Source organism: Lampetra planeri, chromosome 1, assembly GCF_965212315.1.
Source record: "Lampetra planeri chromosome 1, kcLamPlan1.2.h2, whole genome shotgun sequence".
NCBI classification, from domain to species: domain Eukaryota; kingdom Metazoa; phylum Chordata; class Hyperoartia; order Petromyzontiformes; family Petromyzontidae; genus Lampetra; species Lampetra planeri.
In genome coordinates, this window is record NC_136107.1 from 23319533 (window position 1) to 23335538 (window position 16006).

The 16006-nt window shown below is 42.7% G+C and overlaps 1 protein-coding gene across 3 annotated transcripts in view; it reads right to left on the bottom strand.

Annotated features, from left to right (window-relative positions):
- The window catches only part of LOC144720356 (unconventional myosin-Ib-like), a 119753-nt gene that overhangs the window by 72601 nt on the left and 31146 nt on the right, over positions 1 to 16006 (bottom strand). For all 3 annotated transcript variants that reach the window (XM_078597089.1, XM_078597080.1, XM_078597072.1), the window contains exons 5-10: positions 12128 to 12232; positions 8346 to 8392; positions 6014 to 6077; positions 4682 to 4780; positions 2494 to 2600; positions 372 to 519 (exon numbers count right to left, since the gene is read on the bottom strand). In XM_078597089.1, the coding sequence (XP_078453215.1) occupies positions 372 to 519; positions 2494 to 2600; positions 4682 to 4780; positions 6014 to 6077; positions 8346 to 8392; positions 12128 to 12232 (570 nt within the window). The remainder of the gene's footprint in view (positions 1 to 371; positions 520 to 2493; positions 2601 to 4681; positions 4781 to 6013; positions 6078 to 8345; positions 8393 to 12127; positions 12233 to 16006) is intronic.

A 16006-nucleotide genomic window follows, 5' to 3' on the forward strand; every position in this document is an offset into this window, starting at 1 on the left:
GCTCATCTCTATAGGCAGCCCTCAGTCAGAGGTACATTTTTGAATGTTAGCATCCATTGCCTGCAAGGGACAACCACTGTTGACTTCACACACAGCGGCCCTTGTTTTGACAACCAAATAGAGATGCTGACAGGTTGGGATGACCCTCGACTAGAACTTGAACACGCAACCCTTCTGATTGTGAGTCGGATACTCTATCCCCATTGCCACTTGTTCAGATATGGTAAGGCTCAGGTAGACAAATGCCAAGCAAAGCTAAAGTAGTAATCAAATCAGCTAAAACTGGGCCATCACACTCGACAAGGGTGTACTGAATGTCATTCCAAACACCTTCAACATGGCAGTGTTCAAGCGCCGTGCAAACAAACTACCTTTGGACTCCTTCAAGGTGCACTCGTCCAGACCATTGGTGCGCGGGATGTCCACGAACACGATATTCCCAAGCTTGAGGACAACGGCCAATGCCTCCCAAACTGTGGTTATCTCCTCGTCAGAGAAGCCAATCACCTGCATGGCATTCTGTTGAGAAAATCCACGTTCACGCACATTAAGTGGCAGTGTTTTCCATGGTCAAATAGTCCATTTGTTTCCCTGTTCAAAATGAACATGGGGTGGTTGAAAACTAATTTCTTGAGAACTGCTTTTTGCGTTTAGATTTTTGTCCTTCTCTCGCTCCTCCGATTAGCACCATTGGCTATGTACGGTGCGAAAGAAGTTCAACATACATAAATTGCTCACAGCCATTCATGCCCCTAAAACCAGTGGTGGAAATTACACATTCCTTTTGGAGTCGGCCTCTGCAAAGAACAACGTCTGTTAAAGTCCCAAAAAGTGATAATTGTTTATTTACCACAGAATGATTAAGCGGTATGTCGACTCTTCAACCAAGATTAAACTTGTAGGCTTTCATGACCAATATTATCCATAAGAGGTTTTTTGGGTTAGATCGTGTAAACATGAATGTGTCGTTAAACCCGCCACCACCCGACGCAGCTAATTAATGGAAAAACATCGTACTCGAATTACACACCGGTGTGCTGAACTCGGAACGAATTGGCATGTTTTTTTTAAAGTGACAAACCTTACCTTAACGATACATTTATATTTATGCGATCTAACCCAAAAAAATCTCTATTATGGAAGATTAAACTCACAACCTCCCAGTTGCAAGCCATGTGCTCTGACCATGATACCACCTGGTCAGGTGAGTGGTAAAGGTGCAGCCCAGAAATGTCTTCCTCACGTCACTGCTGGGGAAAGGGCCCCCACTAGAGGGAGCTCTAGGGACCTCCTCCAGAGGATATTGGCCTACTCTTCCAAGCAGGCCAGACTTACAACTCCCAATTCTCCTTGCCAATTAATCAATTGCGACATACGCATTTATACTGCTCGGTGAATAAGAGGTGTGGGGCTTTGAGAAATTTGGTCCATTGTTTCAACCGCTGAAGTGTGTTAAGCATTATAGCAAGGCAGGATTCTGGCACAATAACAATATTAGGATGAAATCCAGTGGTGCCATGCGTGGGGCCAGAACATCATCAACATTTTATATTGAAAGGTTACATTCAAAAAGTAACATTTAATCGGCACAGCGTTTGTAGAGCTGTGACTCAGCTTAAACTGATCAAGCCATATTTGACGTTCAGTGTTTTAACTGAGAAAGTAAACTAGAGGTTAAACAAACATTCCATCACCGTGGCACTCCTGGAGGAGCCTGCGAATGTTAAATATCACTTCATTTTGCAACTCTTAATACGATACTAAGTAAACAATCGGTTTCGTATCCACACTATTACATGATACATTTTGCATTTCCACCCCTCTCCAAAGAATTCATAAACCCGCAATGACCAGCTTGGTGAAGTATGCTCAAACAACCTCCATGAGTCACAGAGCATGGGGACACCTTCATCCAGCAGTGCTTTATATTATTCATGCGCACAAATATAATAAATTTCAACCGGCATGCGAAAGTTAATCTAATTTTATACAAAGACAATTATTGAATTGCTGCATACTAATGTGGGGAATAATGCATTAGAGAAGGGAAGTGGGGTGAGGGAAGATAAACGACCAAAATAACTTGAGAGTCGAGAAAAAACATTCCCCGACAAAGAGAGGACATAGGAAATGTATTCGTATAATCAAGACTGCCTTCCCCCCTTTGCTCAAATCAAATAAAAAATCGTGTTGAGAATTTGTACTTCTACATTGAAGTAATGAATATGATGGCATGCGAAAACAGCTCTCAATCAATAACAATGACAGCTTCACCAAAACGGTGATGTGTATTCATTGAGCACTGGGACGGAGACAAGCAGACTCAAACTCCGGGGTAGGTGGCAACATACAAATATCCGCCGGACAATTGAAACTCCACGCAGCTCCTGGTAATTAATACCAAGCCGCGAGACATGGTCGCACAGTTCGGCCTTCAGACGCAAACTTGCGTGGAACAGGATGCCCCAGTTTCACCACCAGAGCGAGGTTCACCTGCACGGTGTGGAAGGACTGGCTGTCGTTGAGGCCTTCCACGTGGGCAGTTTTGCCCTGCATGAGGTAGGTGTAGACGGAAGGGTTCTGCTGAAGCTTCAGGGATGCTGGAAGGCAGACATACAGAGCGCACAACATAACAAATGGAATTCATCTTTAGAGTAAATCATAATTTGCTTACATTCAATTGCCACGTTAAGAAGACTATGGACCATATAGTAAACCACTGTAGTCTGCCTGCACTCCTTCAATGGAGGAGGAATAGCAAAACTACACGAACTCCCTCCTCAGGCACTCTTGTGGCTAGCAGATCTCGATCATGATTTTTTGCTCCTGAACATTTCCCATAATGTTAGGTTATTAGCAATAGATTTGGAGGAAATAGTCACGTGATACTATTGGCGTCATGCAATGAGACAACGAACAAATTCAGAACCCGTGCGGAGCAGTGCAGCCTCCCACGTTCGAGAATGGGCCCCAGAGAGAACGAGGGATGGCACAAAACTGTGCTTGAAACCAGAATCTTTATTTATACTGAAGGAATCGGATAAGCTATAGAGCTTTTTTTTCACAGATTTCCAGCAGGGGCAGGCCAGAAAGTAAAAAAAAAAACACGATAGGAGTGCAACGTATAGGAAAGGTAATCAAATGACGAAGACAAAAAGAAAAAATATTTTTATTTCACCAGATAAAACCCACTGGGCTGTTTTTCAGAAGTGACGTGGCTAGAAATGATAGCTCAACCAAGTCGCTTAGTCACGCAGATATGTATAGCAGCCAAATAATCTAAACACATATTTATAAATGTGGAGGGAAAAAACCAGACGACCCGGAGAAAGAAATTACTTCCAGCGACCTATCAGCAACAAAGCAGGGGACTGCACTTTCTCACCTACCCTGCCACGCAGAACAAAGTTTGTTGCATGACAGTGCAAGTGATATATTTTTTTAATATCAAAGCTATAACCTTGCCAAATAAGTGTAAAACTAAATGTAGTGACACGGGGGTTTTTGATAGTCATTGGTGACCTGACCGGTGACCGTGAACTTAATGCACTTGAAAGTCCGGTTTAATCACAGGTTCAAAATGAGGATCTCAATGGTGCCTGTTCTGTGCTCTGACCTCTGAGCTACTCGGCCACCTTGTATGTACGTTGAACTGATTGTGCACTCTGCATAGCCAACTGTGCTAATCGGAGGTGCGGGGGAAGGGCAACAAACTAACCACTAAGAACAGTTCAACCTAGATTTTAAAGTGCATGGGTCCTGTGGCTTCCTTATTTTGGAAGAGCGTTCCAGGCAGCCGAAGAAGCACATCTGAAAGTGCACGATGGTTAGCCAAAAGCAGCTGTGAGGATGACTGGAGTTTGTGTGGTGGTTTATCACTTCTTGACGAGAAATGTGTGTAAGTTTTAAAATTAAGGTGTATCTATGGACACGAAAGCTTAATAAGGTTTGTCTTGTTTTATAAGTACAGTCGTCCCTAGCATAATGTGCGACATGCGTACTTGAAAAACAGCACGTAATTCGAATCGCACTGTATGAAGCCTATTTTCCCATAGACATACATGTTATATCAGGGGGTGTGTTAGCGAAGAAACATTTCTATCATTTAATTATTGTATCCCTGGATTTACATTACATTAAAAAGGCTACGTAATAAGGAGTAACTCCAGGGCTTCTTGAACTCTTTCGTGGGATTTTTGTAGCAGCGCACATGCAAATAAAGGCATCTAAGATGACCACGCCCAGTCCGTGACACTAAGCACTTTCACGACGCAGTGACCCCGTCAGATTGAAATCTTAGCTGGTTAACCTGCAAAATAGATTTTTTTTTTTACTTATAATTTTTATCATTGGAAACATTTTTCATTACATTTAACATTTTTTTTTCTTTTTTTCTTGAGAACTTAACTATGAAACATATGGCGCAAGTGTGACGTATATCCATAAAAGATTAATCGCGTAACTGGTAACTCGCACTATGGAGAGGGGGGGGGGCTTTACACGAAGGATGCCTGTATAGTAGACTCAGTGTTTGGATTCCTAGAGTTTCAACTTAAAACCACATGCTCCTTTTGCCACATTCCCACTGCCCCAAAATGCTCTCGTCATTCCAGGCTTCTCAAATGTTACTCATGGTCCATTTACGTAGTCCTCTGAGACTCCGTTGGCCTCTAACCCTCACCTAGAAGGCTTGGGGAGGCACCGGCCAGCAGCTGGTAGAAAATGTGGAAGTTCCTCTCCCCCTGAAGCTGGTAAACCACGCGAGACTTCTCCAGCAGGTCTGTCACACGCACAGCACGCTGTCACGCTCAATCACACAACTCAGAAGCAAGGCTCTGGAATGCCAATGCCGGCTGGGCACACCAACATCACTCCTGTGTGCGTGCATACTAGTGGGACGAAGCGACCAAGTAAATTGTTCAAGTACATGTGTTCATTAAAACAAAGCCAAATTGTAAATGATGGCAGCGGCACAGCAGTGGCTGTCTTGAAATATCAACACAAGTCTGGGTCAGGCACATTCATGATTATGAACCCCAAATATTGTAACACAACATGTTTACTAAGATGGCACCAAAGCATTTCATGAACATTTCATAGCTTGTCAACACATGTTATCGTTGGCCTTCCTAGGTAAATAATATGCCTCAATTCGACAGAATAAGTGTAGGGAATTGCGTGTCTCTCCGTGGATTCCTATCCTTGAGAGATATATTTAAACAGCGCTTGACTATGAGGCAATTACGTCTAGTAAACATGGCCATAATTACACAATAAATTCGAGCATTTGTGTTGCTACATTGAGAAATGTTTATTGTATCAGCTCTGTTGATGATTGCATACAACATTTACGACCGTAGTTTTTGTTGCCTAGTTTGGTTCAAGTGTCCTTGCTCTCTGGCTCCTTCTTAGTGATTGTGTCGCCAAATTCACCAACAATGACCTTTAACATCTAAAAGTTCCTCTTTGCTTGGGTGTTATTCTAAATGACCTCATAGAATAAGGACCCAAAGTTAAGTTTGGTATACAATGGTTCCATAAAACTGAAATCAACTTGAAGATTGCGTGCGTACTCAATCAATGATTCAGCTAACGATCAAATAAAACATAATACAAATCGGCTGATTGCAATGTAGTTGTTGTTCAATAAAGCCAAGTGTGGTGGGCCAAGACTGCATTCCGGTGACTTGGGAAGGTATTCAGTTTCCTCTGGCCATACATGGTGAGCAGGACCCTTCTTTAAAGCTATGATATGCAAATCATATTCTCTTACAAAATGAAAACCTATAAAACACTGTCATGAGATTAGTAGTATGCATTGCGTGTTATTCATATGACACAATGATATCTCACGCGTACACGTTTCACTTGAAGGTCCAACTTATGCACGTGACTACGGAGACAGAGTCGAGATGATTAAGCTGGAAATGTACGCATCTTGAGACAACTGTGACCTGGCTGGGTTTGCGTGGTGAGGCCTACACAAGTAGTTGGGCTTGCACTGTGGGCTTACAGTTTCGGATGATGCCTCCAACTGGGTCCCCTTTGAAGTTAAACTCAATGTCCATGTACTTGCCCTGTGGGACACACACCGTTTGGGATTCATGAGCTGTCATCATCAGCATTTTGATATGTAAAAAAAACAAGTCAATATGAAGTTGTAGCAAATAATACAATGAGAAAACATGTGTTCAGATCAACAAATATATTCTGATTAAAGTAGGGAAAAAAACCTCAAATTAGCATAGGCACAATAGTCCAAATATCAAATAAATCAGTCAATGATTGCTCCAACCCCAAAGCAAGGGTCCCTGAATACATCTATATCAGGCAACTCCGAAAGAAGTAGACAATTTATAAACTTCCGTGAAAACTTATATTTTAAAAATTTTAGACGACATTTCTCAATTTTATTCGTATTTGTATGCTTCCACCATTAGAAATTCAACTGGAATGAGCAAGCATTAAAATACAGCAGCTCTGCGCAGCACAAATTAGCATTGCAGGCAGAGGGGCATGCATCTTTTAGATGGAGGCTTGGTTGTCTATTTGTCACACATTTGTTTATTAATGAAGGAAGCTACTTTAACCATCTCCTAAGTTTCAACAAGTCTAGTGGAGTTTGCGTCTGTCGATATCCAGTGACAACCAACCCCTTTAGCTGGGGTGTCACAGCAACATTTTGTTCACTGAAATTCACTTCCAAGTGGCACGGATTCAATAGGGAATCCCACTCCTAACTCGCTGGCTGAAAGCTGTCCTGTGACATGGCCCGGATTGCCCCGTCCTCTCAAAGCGCATGTCACATTAAACTATGGCAAAGGGGTGGTGGCCGAGTGGCTCAAAGGGGTTATAATGATGTCCCTGTCAGAGAGACTGAGACATCACTAGCCAAATTTGAAAACTTTAATTATTCAATTTTAATCTGCAAAGCAATCATCGCCCCTTAATAGAAAAAAAAACCTCGGTCGGACCCCTCTTGAAAAAGTTATGAGACTCAGTGAGGCTTTACTGGGTAAACAAGAATAAATAATTATAATAAAGCCAGGTGCTAATCTAAATAACCACATGACATTAAACCAAGTTCTTAAATATTGCGAGTTCATGGTCCCAGTACACAACAAATCACCAAATCATGACTTCATTGGGCCCAGAGAGCTGACAATTAAAATATACTAGTGGAATGACTCGTGAAAAAATAACCTTCCAGCGCTGCCCAAGTGAATACCATTAAAATGACTCCAAAAGTATTTATGTGGTGACATCTTCAGGGGTCATCCCCTGGCAGGAACTGATGCTCGACTGACCGAGCACATTTCTTCGCCTCATCGGATGACTACCGAACACCATAGGAATATAACTGGCAATGACCTTATTTTTTTTAAACCAGGAGGGCAAAAAAATCATTCTTCATTGCAGCGGTCAAATGTATTTGTTCAAATAGCCTGTGCACCAACCGGGCTACGTTTTTTTTGGCCAGACACTCAATGTACACCATTGCTTATTGAGAAAGGATACTACGCCCCCCTGTTGAGTATAATTGATAATCATAGCTCAAATAATACAGCTTAAGGTTGAAATATATTTTAGGGGCAGATGTAGAAAATGGACAATATTGTATAAAGCTCTTTAAATCGCAGTGAACCATGGTAGGGCAGCTGTATTTTATGACACGAAAATTAGGTATAACGTATTTAGAGTGTATATTTCATTCAGAAATTTGGATGAAAACTGCTTATATCGTATCAAAATGACAGACGTGCAGTTGTAGTATAAAAGTGACATCAACTCCAAGCAAATATGTAAAAGCTGGTGAATCAGCAGGCTAAATAATCATGCAGTCAGAGGGCACGGTGCCTAGGCTGACTGCCAAGGCAACCCTCATGGAGGTGAAGTCTAGCAGCAGACACGAGCATTTTGAATGCCATTGGTGGATTGTGGGCGATACGTCGCTGGGGAAGAGGGGTGGTTTCCTCCATTGCCCCACATCTTTTTTAATGTCAGTGACCCGGGAGGTCCACCCGCTAATTCAATACAATTACGATTTACACAGCCTCGAAATGATACTGCATCTTAGTGCATTAATCGTGGCGATAAGCAATGTTTAATGTCTCAAGTGGACAAGTCCATGGTAACCACTCTGACCAATGGCGTCCCAGATGCTATGAGTCTCCTAATTTGCATGTAATCACGTGGTTGTTAGTTTTAAAAAGTCTCTAAAGCCAGTTTTGGAGCATGTCCCGCGAGCTGAACTGCCGTACATTCACTCTTAGTTTATTTTTGAAACCTTGTAATAAAAAAGGGTAACGGTGTGTGTGTGTGCAGATGTATTGTGGCATACTCACAAAGCGCGAAGAGTTGTCATTACGGATGGTTTTAGCATTTCCAAACGCTGTAAAACAACAGTAAAAAAAACATTCCTTGCATGTCGTTAAAGCATAGGCGCCAGGTAGTTGCTAGGCGTGGCCGTCAGCAAAGTGCAAAGGTGGCACCTGGCGTGCGAGCGTAGCAGAATCCAAAGGCAGGTACAATAACCAAGCTGCCTCCTCCCAAGTGTATCACACACACGCGTGCACGCACGAGAGACAAGTGTGTGGCTCTGGAAAATGGCGATGCTAGGGCCTGAAAAAGGCTTACAATTAATTAAATCACGACGTTTCGGGCGCAACACAAGCGTCCTTCTTCAGGTGGGAACAACGTAGCGAAAGCACAACTGCTCAAGTGTGTCCCTACCTGAAGAAGGACGCTTGTGTTGCGCCCGAAACAGCGTGATTTAATTTATTTTAATTCTTTACCTACGTGACTTTACCGAAAAAAACAAATCGAGAACCTGAAAAAGGCATTCATGCACAGCCACAGATGCGCTGGAAAACAGTGGCCACACACACACAGTAACGATGTGAGATTTGAATACTGTGGAACTGTTGGTAATGGTAGTTGGTGGATCAGTGATAGAGTGAGCCTCTCAGAATTGGATGGTTGCGAGTTCAAAAGTTAAAAGACTGGTTTTGGGTTCACTCAGCCTATCATCACTCCGGGGCCAATACAGTCAGTATCAATTTTCGGGAAATAAAAATTGATTTTCATCTGGATAGCCCTCGTCATAGGAATGTGGAATTTCCACCACTAACTTATAATTCACACTAAATGCAACGCTAAAGTGCTCCATTGTCATGTTTTGTCAAGGTGTTTTGACTTTAGCCCTTTTACTTGTCCAGTAGGTGGGTAACTGCAATTATGTTTTAAGCTATCCATAACTAAATATGGAGGGAGTGGTGGTGCAGTTATTGGCACATTGCATTATAAACTGCACTGATCAGCGTGGTGGAGAGCGGTCAAACATCCTGCACAACCGACCTGGCGTGGAGAGGCCTTCATCCAGCAGTGGATTGACAATGGGTTGAAATTATTTGTATAATAATGTATCTAATTTTAAACTATTTTAACTGACAGGGTGTTTTCATTTACTTAAATAAATAAAAAATATATGGACTGAAATCAGTGACAAAACAGATGTGCCAATGTTTTTTTTTTAAAGATGATTTGCAATCAAGCTCATTTGTGATGAGCTAAAATTTAAAATAAAAACAGGACTCCCAAGTTAATCTTTCAAACACAAGTACCTGGTTTGATATGAAAGATCTAAATTAACTTAAGTTAAATGCCAATAATCGCTCATTCCCTTGGTTAATAACAGGACCGACACAGAATTCATGACATCATTGATGACAACAATGAGATGAGAGAAGTACGAGGAAGTTGCAGGAAAATGACCTTGCTGGAGACCAGCAGCAACTTGGTTCACATTTATGCCCCTGAGCTATAAAAGGCCACCATATGCAGCACACAGCGAGAGTTGTGACCCACGCAGCCACCACAATAACCACTTTTAGGAAGCATCATCTCCTGCACGACTCGGCTAATTTAAAACACGAGCAGTAGCCCCCACCAAATTTTACTATTTCCACGGTAAACTGAGGACGCCATCAATCCAGGTGTTCCGTGCAATGTTATACTTACATTTTCACAACACTTACAAAAAGGTGTTGTTCATAGACTTGCAATTAAAATTAAAGTGGTGTGATGGGAATTTGTACCTTTTCCATACTACCAACACCTGATACCATGCGATGAAGCAAATAAATTGCTGGCTGTATTGAACACCTTATCAGAACACCGCAATTGCCCATGCATAATTGAATATCAAATACGTTAATCTCACTGCTGGGCATATTAAAACATGTACATCTAAATAGCATGGGCAGTATGAGAAGTTGTTATTTTATAACAGGGAAGTATATGTTGTGGATTATAGTTTTAAACACGATTGTTGAGCACAGAGCCAAAGGCCCAAAATGCCAAACTGCCAGCAAACTTGCAGCCCTCGCAGAGTTGCAATAGATAAGAGCGAATTCCAGAGTCGAGCAGAGCGAGGGGACAAAAGGGAGCCTGGCATCAGCTCTCAAACTGAGCGATGTGTCGCTGATGTTCCATATAACTGTAAGACGGCCCAGCCTTACAAGTCAAGGGTTCAGAGGCCAATACACTGGAGGGCTCTCGTACTTGCACACAAAGCTCAGGAGTGGTTTGTTAGGGTCACTGAAAATACTGTACTACTCTATTGATTGAAAAGAGTAAAGGTGGATAGAAAGGTAAAAGCGCAGGGCTGAAATTTCTCGCTCAAGTCACTGTTGGCAGGAGGGCCGCCGCCCCCCCCCCTGCCAAGTAGGGGAAGCTCTAAAAAGCCCCTCTAGAGATGAACAGAGTAAGGAAGGGGACATTTAATAAATACATTGTTAGAACCCTTGGAGATGCAATACATTCGTCAAGAGACCAAGTTGTAAAAATGATGAAAAGGACACTGTGCTATGATAAAATTTAATTTTAATGAATTCAGGTTTTGAGAATTTAATGTTTTTGCTAACCCGTCCATACCGGATTGCTGACCCACCCCGACTGGACATCTGTAAAAGAGAGCTTCATAGCTTATCAGATTCCCCCAGTCCAAATAAACATTCTGATTCTGTTTTAGCCCCATGTGGTAAGAATCCCATATATGTACAACAGTGCTATCCATGTTGACTCTGCTATCCACTCTGTCCCTACTGACGTAACATCGGGCATGCGACCCGTTTGTAATGTATGTATGCTGAAACTTCTTTCACTCCGTACGTAGCCAACCATGCTAATCGGAGGTGCGACTGCCTGGGGACGGGTATAGGTGGATAAGCAAAAATGTCGGATACGTGAACATTTATAGAAAATTACAGTTACACCACCATGCACAAAAAGGTTAGCAGGCAAAAATGAAGCGCAAACTGCTTGAAAGTGACTGCACGCGAGACTAAGAACACACCACTGCATGTAAATGGCTGCGTTTGTGAACGTCTATGGAACATGACAGTTATACCACCATGGACAAATACTGCAATGCGTGGAGGGGGGCGATCCATTGCTTAGTATGGACATGTGACGGTCAGATATGCGAAGTTGTACTGTACATATCAGTGGCGGCTCCTGCAAAATCTCTCAGGGGGGGCAAATGTCTGGATGATTGATAAGGATAAGGTCCACCCATGCAATGGATAAATTAACGGCTTAAGCATGTAAAGGCAACTTCACTTCTTTAATATTAATGAAAAATAAAGTGATTCTTACAATACATCTTGTTTGTTTCTATACTCACTATTAAAACAAACCACTCAAGTTTCTTTTATTAAAGATTCCACTAGGTGGCGACAAATTATATTATTGGATGAAACGTGCTTACGTATGATGATGTAAGCACATATGATGATGTAAGCACGTTAGGGCGAGCCCTCCCGGAAGCCATAGAGAATGCATTGCAGCGTCCCCGTTCGAAAAAAAACATCTTTGAATGTAAGTCTATGGGACCACTCGGGGCGATTCTCATCTGGAGGGAAATCGCCCAAAAAGAGGCGGTACTCCACAGAACGTAGCATGACGCTGATTGGACTATATCCAGAGGCACTGTGACGGCTAGCGTGACTCTGTGGTTGAATGACATTGGTGGTGCGTCGCCCAATCGCCCTAATGAAGAAACCGCCCCTGGTACATATACAGTCCCTTCTGGAGGGTACGTTGGGAACCGTGTGCGTGGACTTGCCTTCGAGGACCGGGTTGGACTGCAGCAGCTGCTCCTTCACCTTGTTCACCTCCTCGCCCTTACCACACACGGCAGCCACGTAAGACATCACGTACTTACTGACCTCTGAAACACAGACGCACATCCGCCCACAACGAGCTCCTTTAGCAAGTTTGTTATCCTTCCCCCGCACCTCCAATTCGCACGGTTGGCCATATACTGTGCGAAAGAAGTTCAACATACATACATTATAAGGTCGCACTCATTACACACAACGTGCTTGCCACAAATTAACCACAATGCCTTGCTGATCTCGTCAAAGAGCATAAACCATCACGCGAACTCCGGTCATCCTCGCAGCGGCTTCTGTCAAGCCATGGGCCATGAACTGTATGAATTTGGTAGAATCGTTTTTGTGAAATTTCCGGTTTAAGATAGAATCCCATGAAAGGGTGAAAACAAACTCAATATGAATCGGGCCGACAGTGATCCAAATCCTAAGCCCCCTTGATTGGTCAATGCCACAGGACTCAAAGATTTGCCCTTCTGCTTGACAATCCAATGTTAGGGCATAGAGATGGGATCAGATGCTCTGTGAAGCCTCAACAAAACCCAATACAAAAAAACACATCCAACTGCAGGCAACGCAATATAACGCAAGCAGTTGTGATTTCAAAGGCTGAATATTCTAGATGGGTCAATACAGAAAAAAAGTGTCGACCTGTCTCAGCATGAACAATTTATGATAATTCACTACAGATATATATCAGAATCAAAATCTGTATTAATCCTGGAGAAATCCTGGATAAAAAAATATCAAATGCAAGATTTGTTTTCAGTCTTAAGATATTATTGCGCAAACACAGCATGTAAGTTGTCTGCTTTCTATTAACTTGTAAAACAACCAATAAACAACAAAGGGCTTCCTCTGGAACAAACAATCTCTGTGCTAGAGTCGAAGCTTTCGTGACTGCAGGAATTACTCTTTGGTTCTTTCGGTAAAGTCACTTAGAAATAAATTAAATTAAATAATAATAGAATACGACGTTTCGATTGCAGAGAGAAGCTCACACAGAGACAAACAGAGAGAGAATATCTCTCTCTCTGCTTGTGTGTCTGTCTGTGTCTCCGTGTCGATGTGTTGTCTCTCTCTCAAATTTAGCAATCTTTGGAAGAACGTAATCAACCAGGTGGGGTCTTGACTCTTGTGTTGGCCGACTCTCTGTGTTGTATTGCATTATATTTCCAAGTTTACTATGTTTGTTTTCTCACTCATTTGTACCTGATGATGGTTACTTGTGTTGCAATCGAAAAGTCGTATTCTATTATTATTTAATTTAATTTCTTTCTACGTGACTTCGCCGAAAGAACCAAAGAGTAATCTCTGTGCTGCTGCACTCACTGTGGTGCGGATATTGAGTGCAGAGTGCATCTGTGTGTAAGTCAGCATTGAACCTCTCATCAGTAATGAGCATGCTTCAGTTCATCACGCTAATCAATCTCCAACCTCCCTGAAGGACGATGTTTGTTTATGTTTATATTAACCGACACTGCTTATTTTAACATTTCTAAAAATGTTGTAAGAATGTGAATCTCAATTATGCTGCTGAAGTCGAGGATGGTTTTTTTCAGTCAACAAAGCAGCAAAGTGCATATCACTCGTTTGTTTTGCAGTCACTCGTAAGCAGGAATTCAAACACAACCAAGGTTTAACTTGTCAGTTATGCTCAGATAAATAACTTTCTGTTACAATAACCATATTAAAAACAGTTGCAATGAAAATTTTAAAAAATGAGCATGTATGCATCACTATATTATATGCGGGCAGCTGACTAATCTAAACAAAATCAATGCTATGAAAGAAAGCCTCAGTTCTGTTGGCCCTGCATTGATCACCCTCCTCTATGTTACCATATAAGGCCTCTCTTGGGTAGACCCAGCCAATACCAAAGTTGCCATAGACACTGAAATTTTACCCCAGTGCAGGGGTTAGATAAAGGCATGTCTGAGGTCCCATGTGGTTCCATAATTCCGGGAGAGTGGACTATGGGTGCAGAGGGGGCGGGAGGCTGAGTGGGAATGTGGCTTTGAGGGGAGTGTGGGTGCGGGGGGCATGTGAAGAGAGGGAATCATGAGTGAGGCGAGGTGAGAGAAACAAGAAAATGGACTATGGAGCAGAGGAGACCATGAACACCCATAATCACAATAAATAATGGAAATGACACAGACACTCCTGTAGTTGTGACATCACCTGCATTTGTTACAATCCGTTGCTGTTAGAAGACTGGCAAAATAATGCCTGTCAAAACACACACTTCCCGGCCCTAGTGTTTCTGCAAGCTTCAAGGGAATGTTAAATAGATAATTCCACAGGTGCCCACAATAGATTCCTAGAAGGTTATCTCCATATATATAAAAGGCAAAGTTGTGATTATGTGTGTCTGTTCAAAATGTTTAGCGTACTTCCCGACATGCAACAAACTTGAAATTTGCCATGTGGGTACTTTCCAGACTGTACACCATGCAAACATTATAAAAATACACTTATTGGGGGGGGGGGGGAGCTCAATAATGCAGATATTTTTTGCACGGCAAGTGAACTGTGACGTCACATCTGTCATGTGACCCGCGCACGTGGAAGCGTAACGCATTGTAGTGTAGTGGTTAGCGCGCTGCGCTACGAACCCGGCGTCCCGAGTTCGATTCCCGCTCACGGCCACCACCGGTGACGATTATTTTAACCGGTCCTGGGCCTCCCCTAGGTCGACTCAGCCTCAAACAAGTAACTGCTGTGGTGTGAGAACATCGCCACTGGGGATACAAAGGCGACCGGGCGTGGTGGATCCAAGTCCCGGGCGAAGCTGGGTAGTACAGCTAGTTACTGTATAAAGAATGGATCTTACAGAAGGTGCAATGCTTAAGCAGAATGATTAAACTCAGTGCAACAATAATATTATTCAACATGATTACCTTCAGCTATAACTGAGGAAAACATTCTTGGAAAAGTTATAAGGGTTGCAATATAATTAAATCAATTCACATTTTTTTTTTGTCCAGCTGGTTTCCTTCCAAAATAAACAGCCCTCGTCCATAGTAAGACGAGCTCAGAGTCAAATAAGGATGTGGCAGCATATGGGACATGCAATACTTGGCCAAGTTCCAAGCTCAGCTTAACCTAAACATAAAGTCGTGTGTGCATAAAACCCATCAGTCAATTACACTGAACGACTGAGAGAATGTGGATCCTATGCTTGTCATGAGACCAGCTTGAGGGGATTAGATGCGTAATTGCATAGCCGCCCGTCCAACGTTATGGGGAATCGCTGTAACGTGGGCAAAGCGTCTGCAGCATTGTTTGTCAAAACAGAGGCCACAGTGTGCCACGCCCATGGTACAAATTTGCCGTGAAATTCAAAATTGGACAGCCCTGGTGATTTTATAAATGCATGGCAGAGGTTCCTTGTTTCACATGCAAAAATTATACTGGTAGGGGCTGGGTGGGGAGGGTAAGGAGGGTGGGGCTGGGTGGGGGGGTGGGAGGGGTGGGGCTGGGTGGGGAGGGGCTGGTCACCCCGTGGTGCCCTTATAAAACTCAACGTTTAACCTACTCACGCCGGCTTGTGCCCGCCCTCACAGTCGGGCATATTTGCGGAATACACCACGCCGCCATTGACCCTGGCCATTGACCGAGCAAACCAACGTTACTACCAGCTCCCTCCGCAGGAATGTGTTAATTGCTGTTGCAAATGACACAACTGGTACTGAACATGAAAATATATTGAGCAGGGCCATTAAAAGCAAGCATGCAAAACAGTTTAAACACCATATAGACCACAAATAAATTAGTTTAACTATCTACTAGAGGTCTTCCAAAAATATATACTAATTTTCTTTCGAACT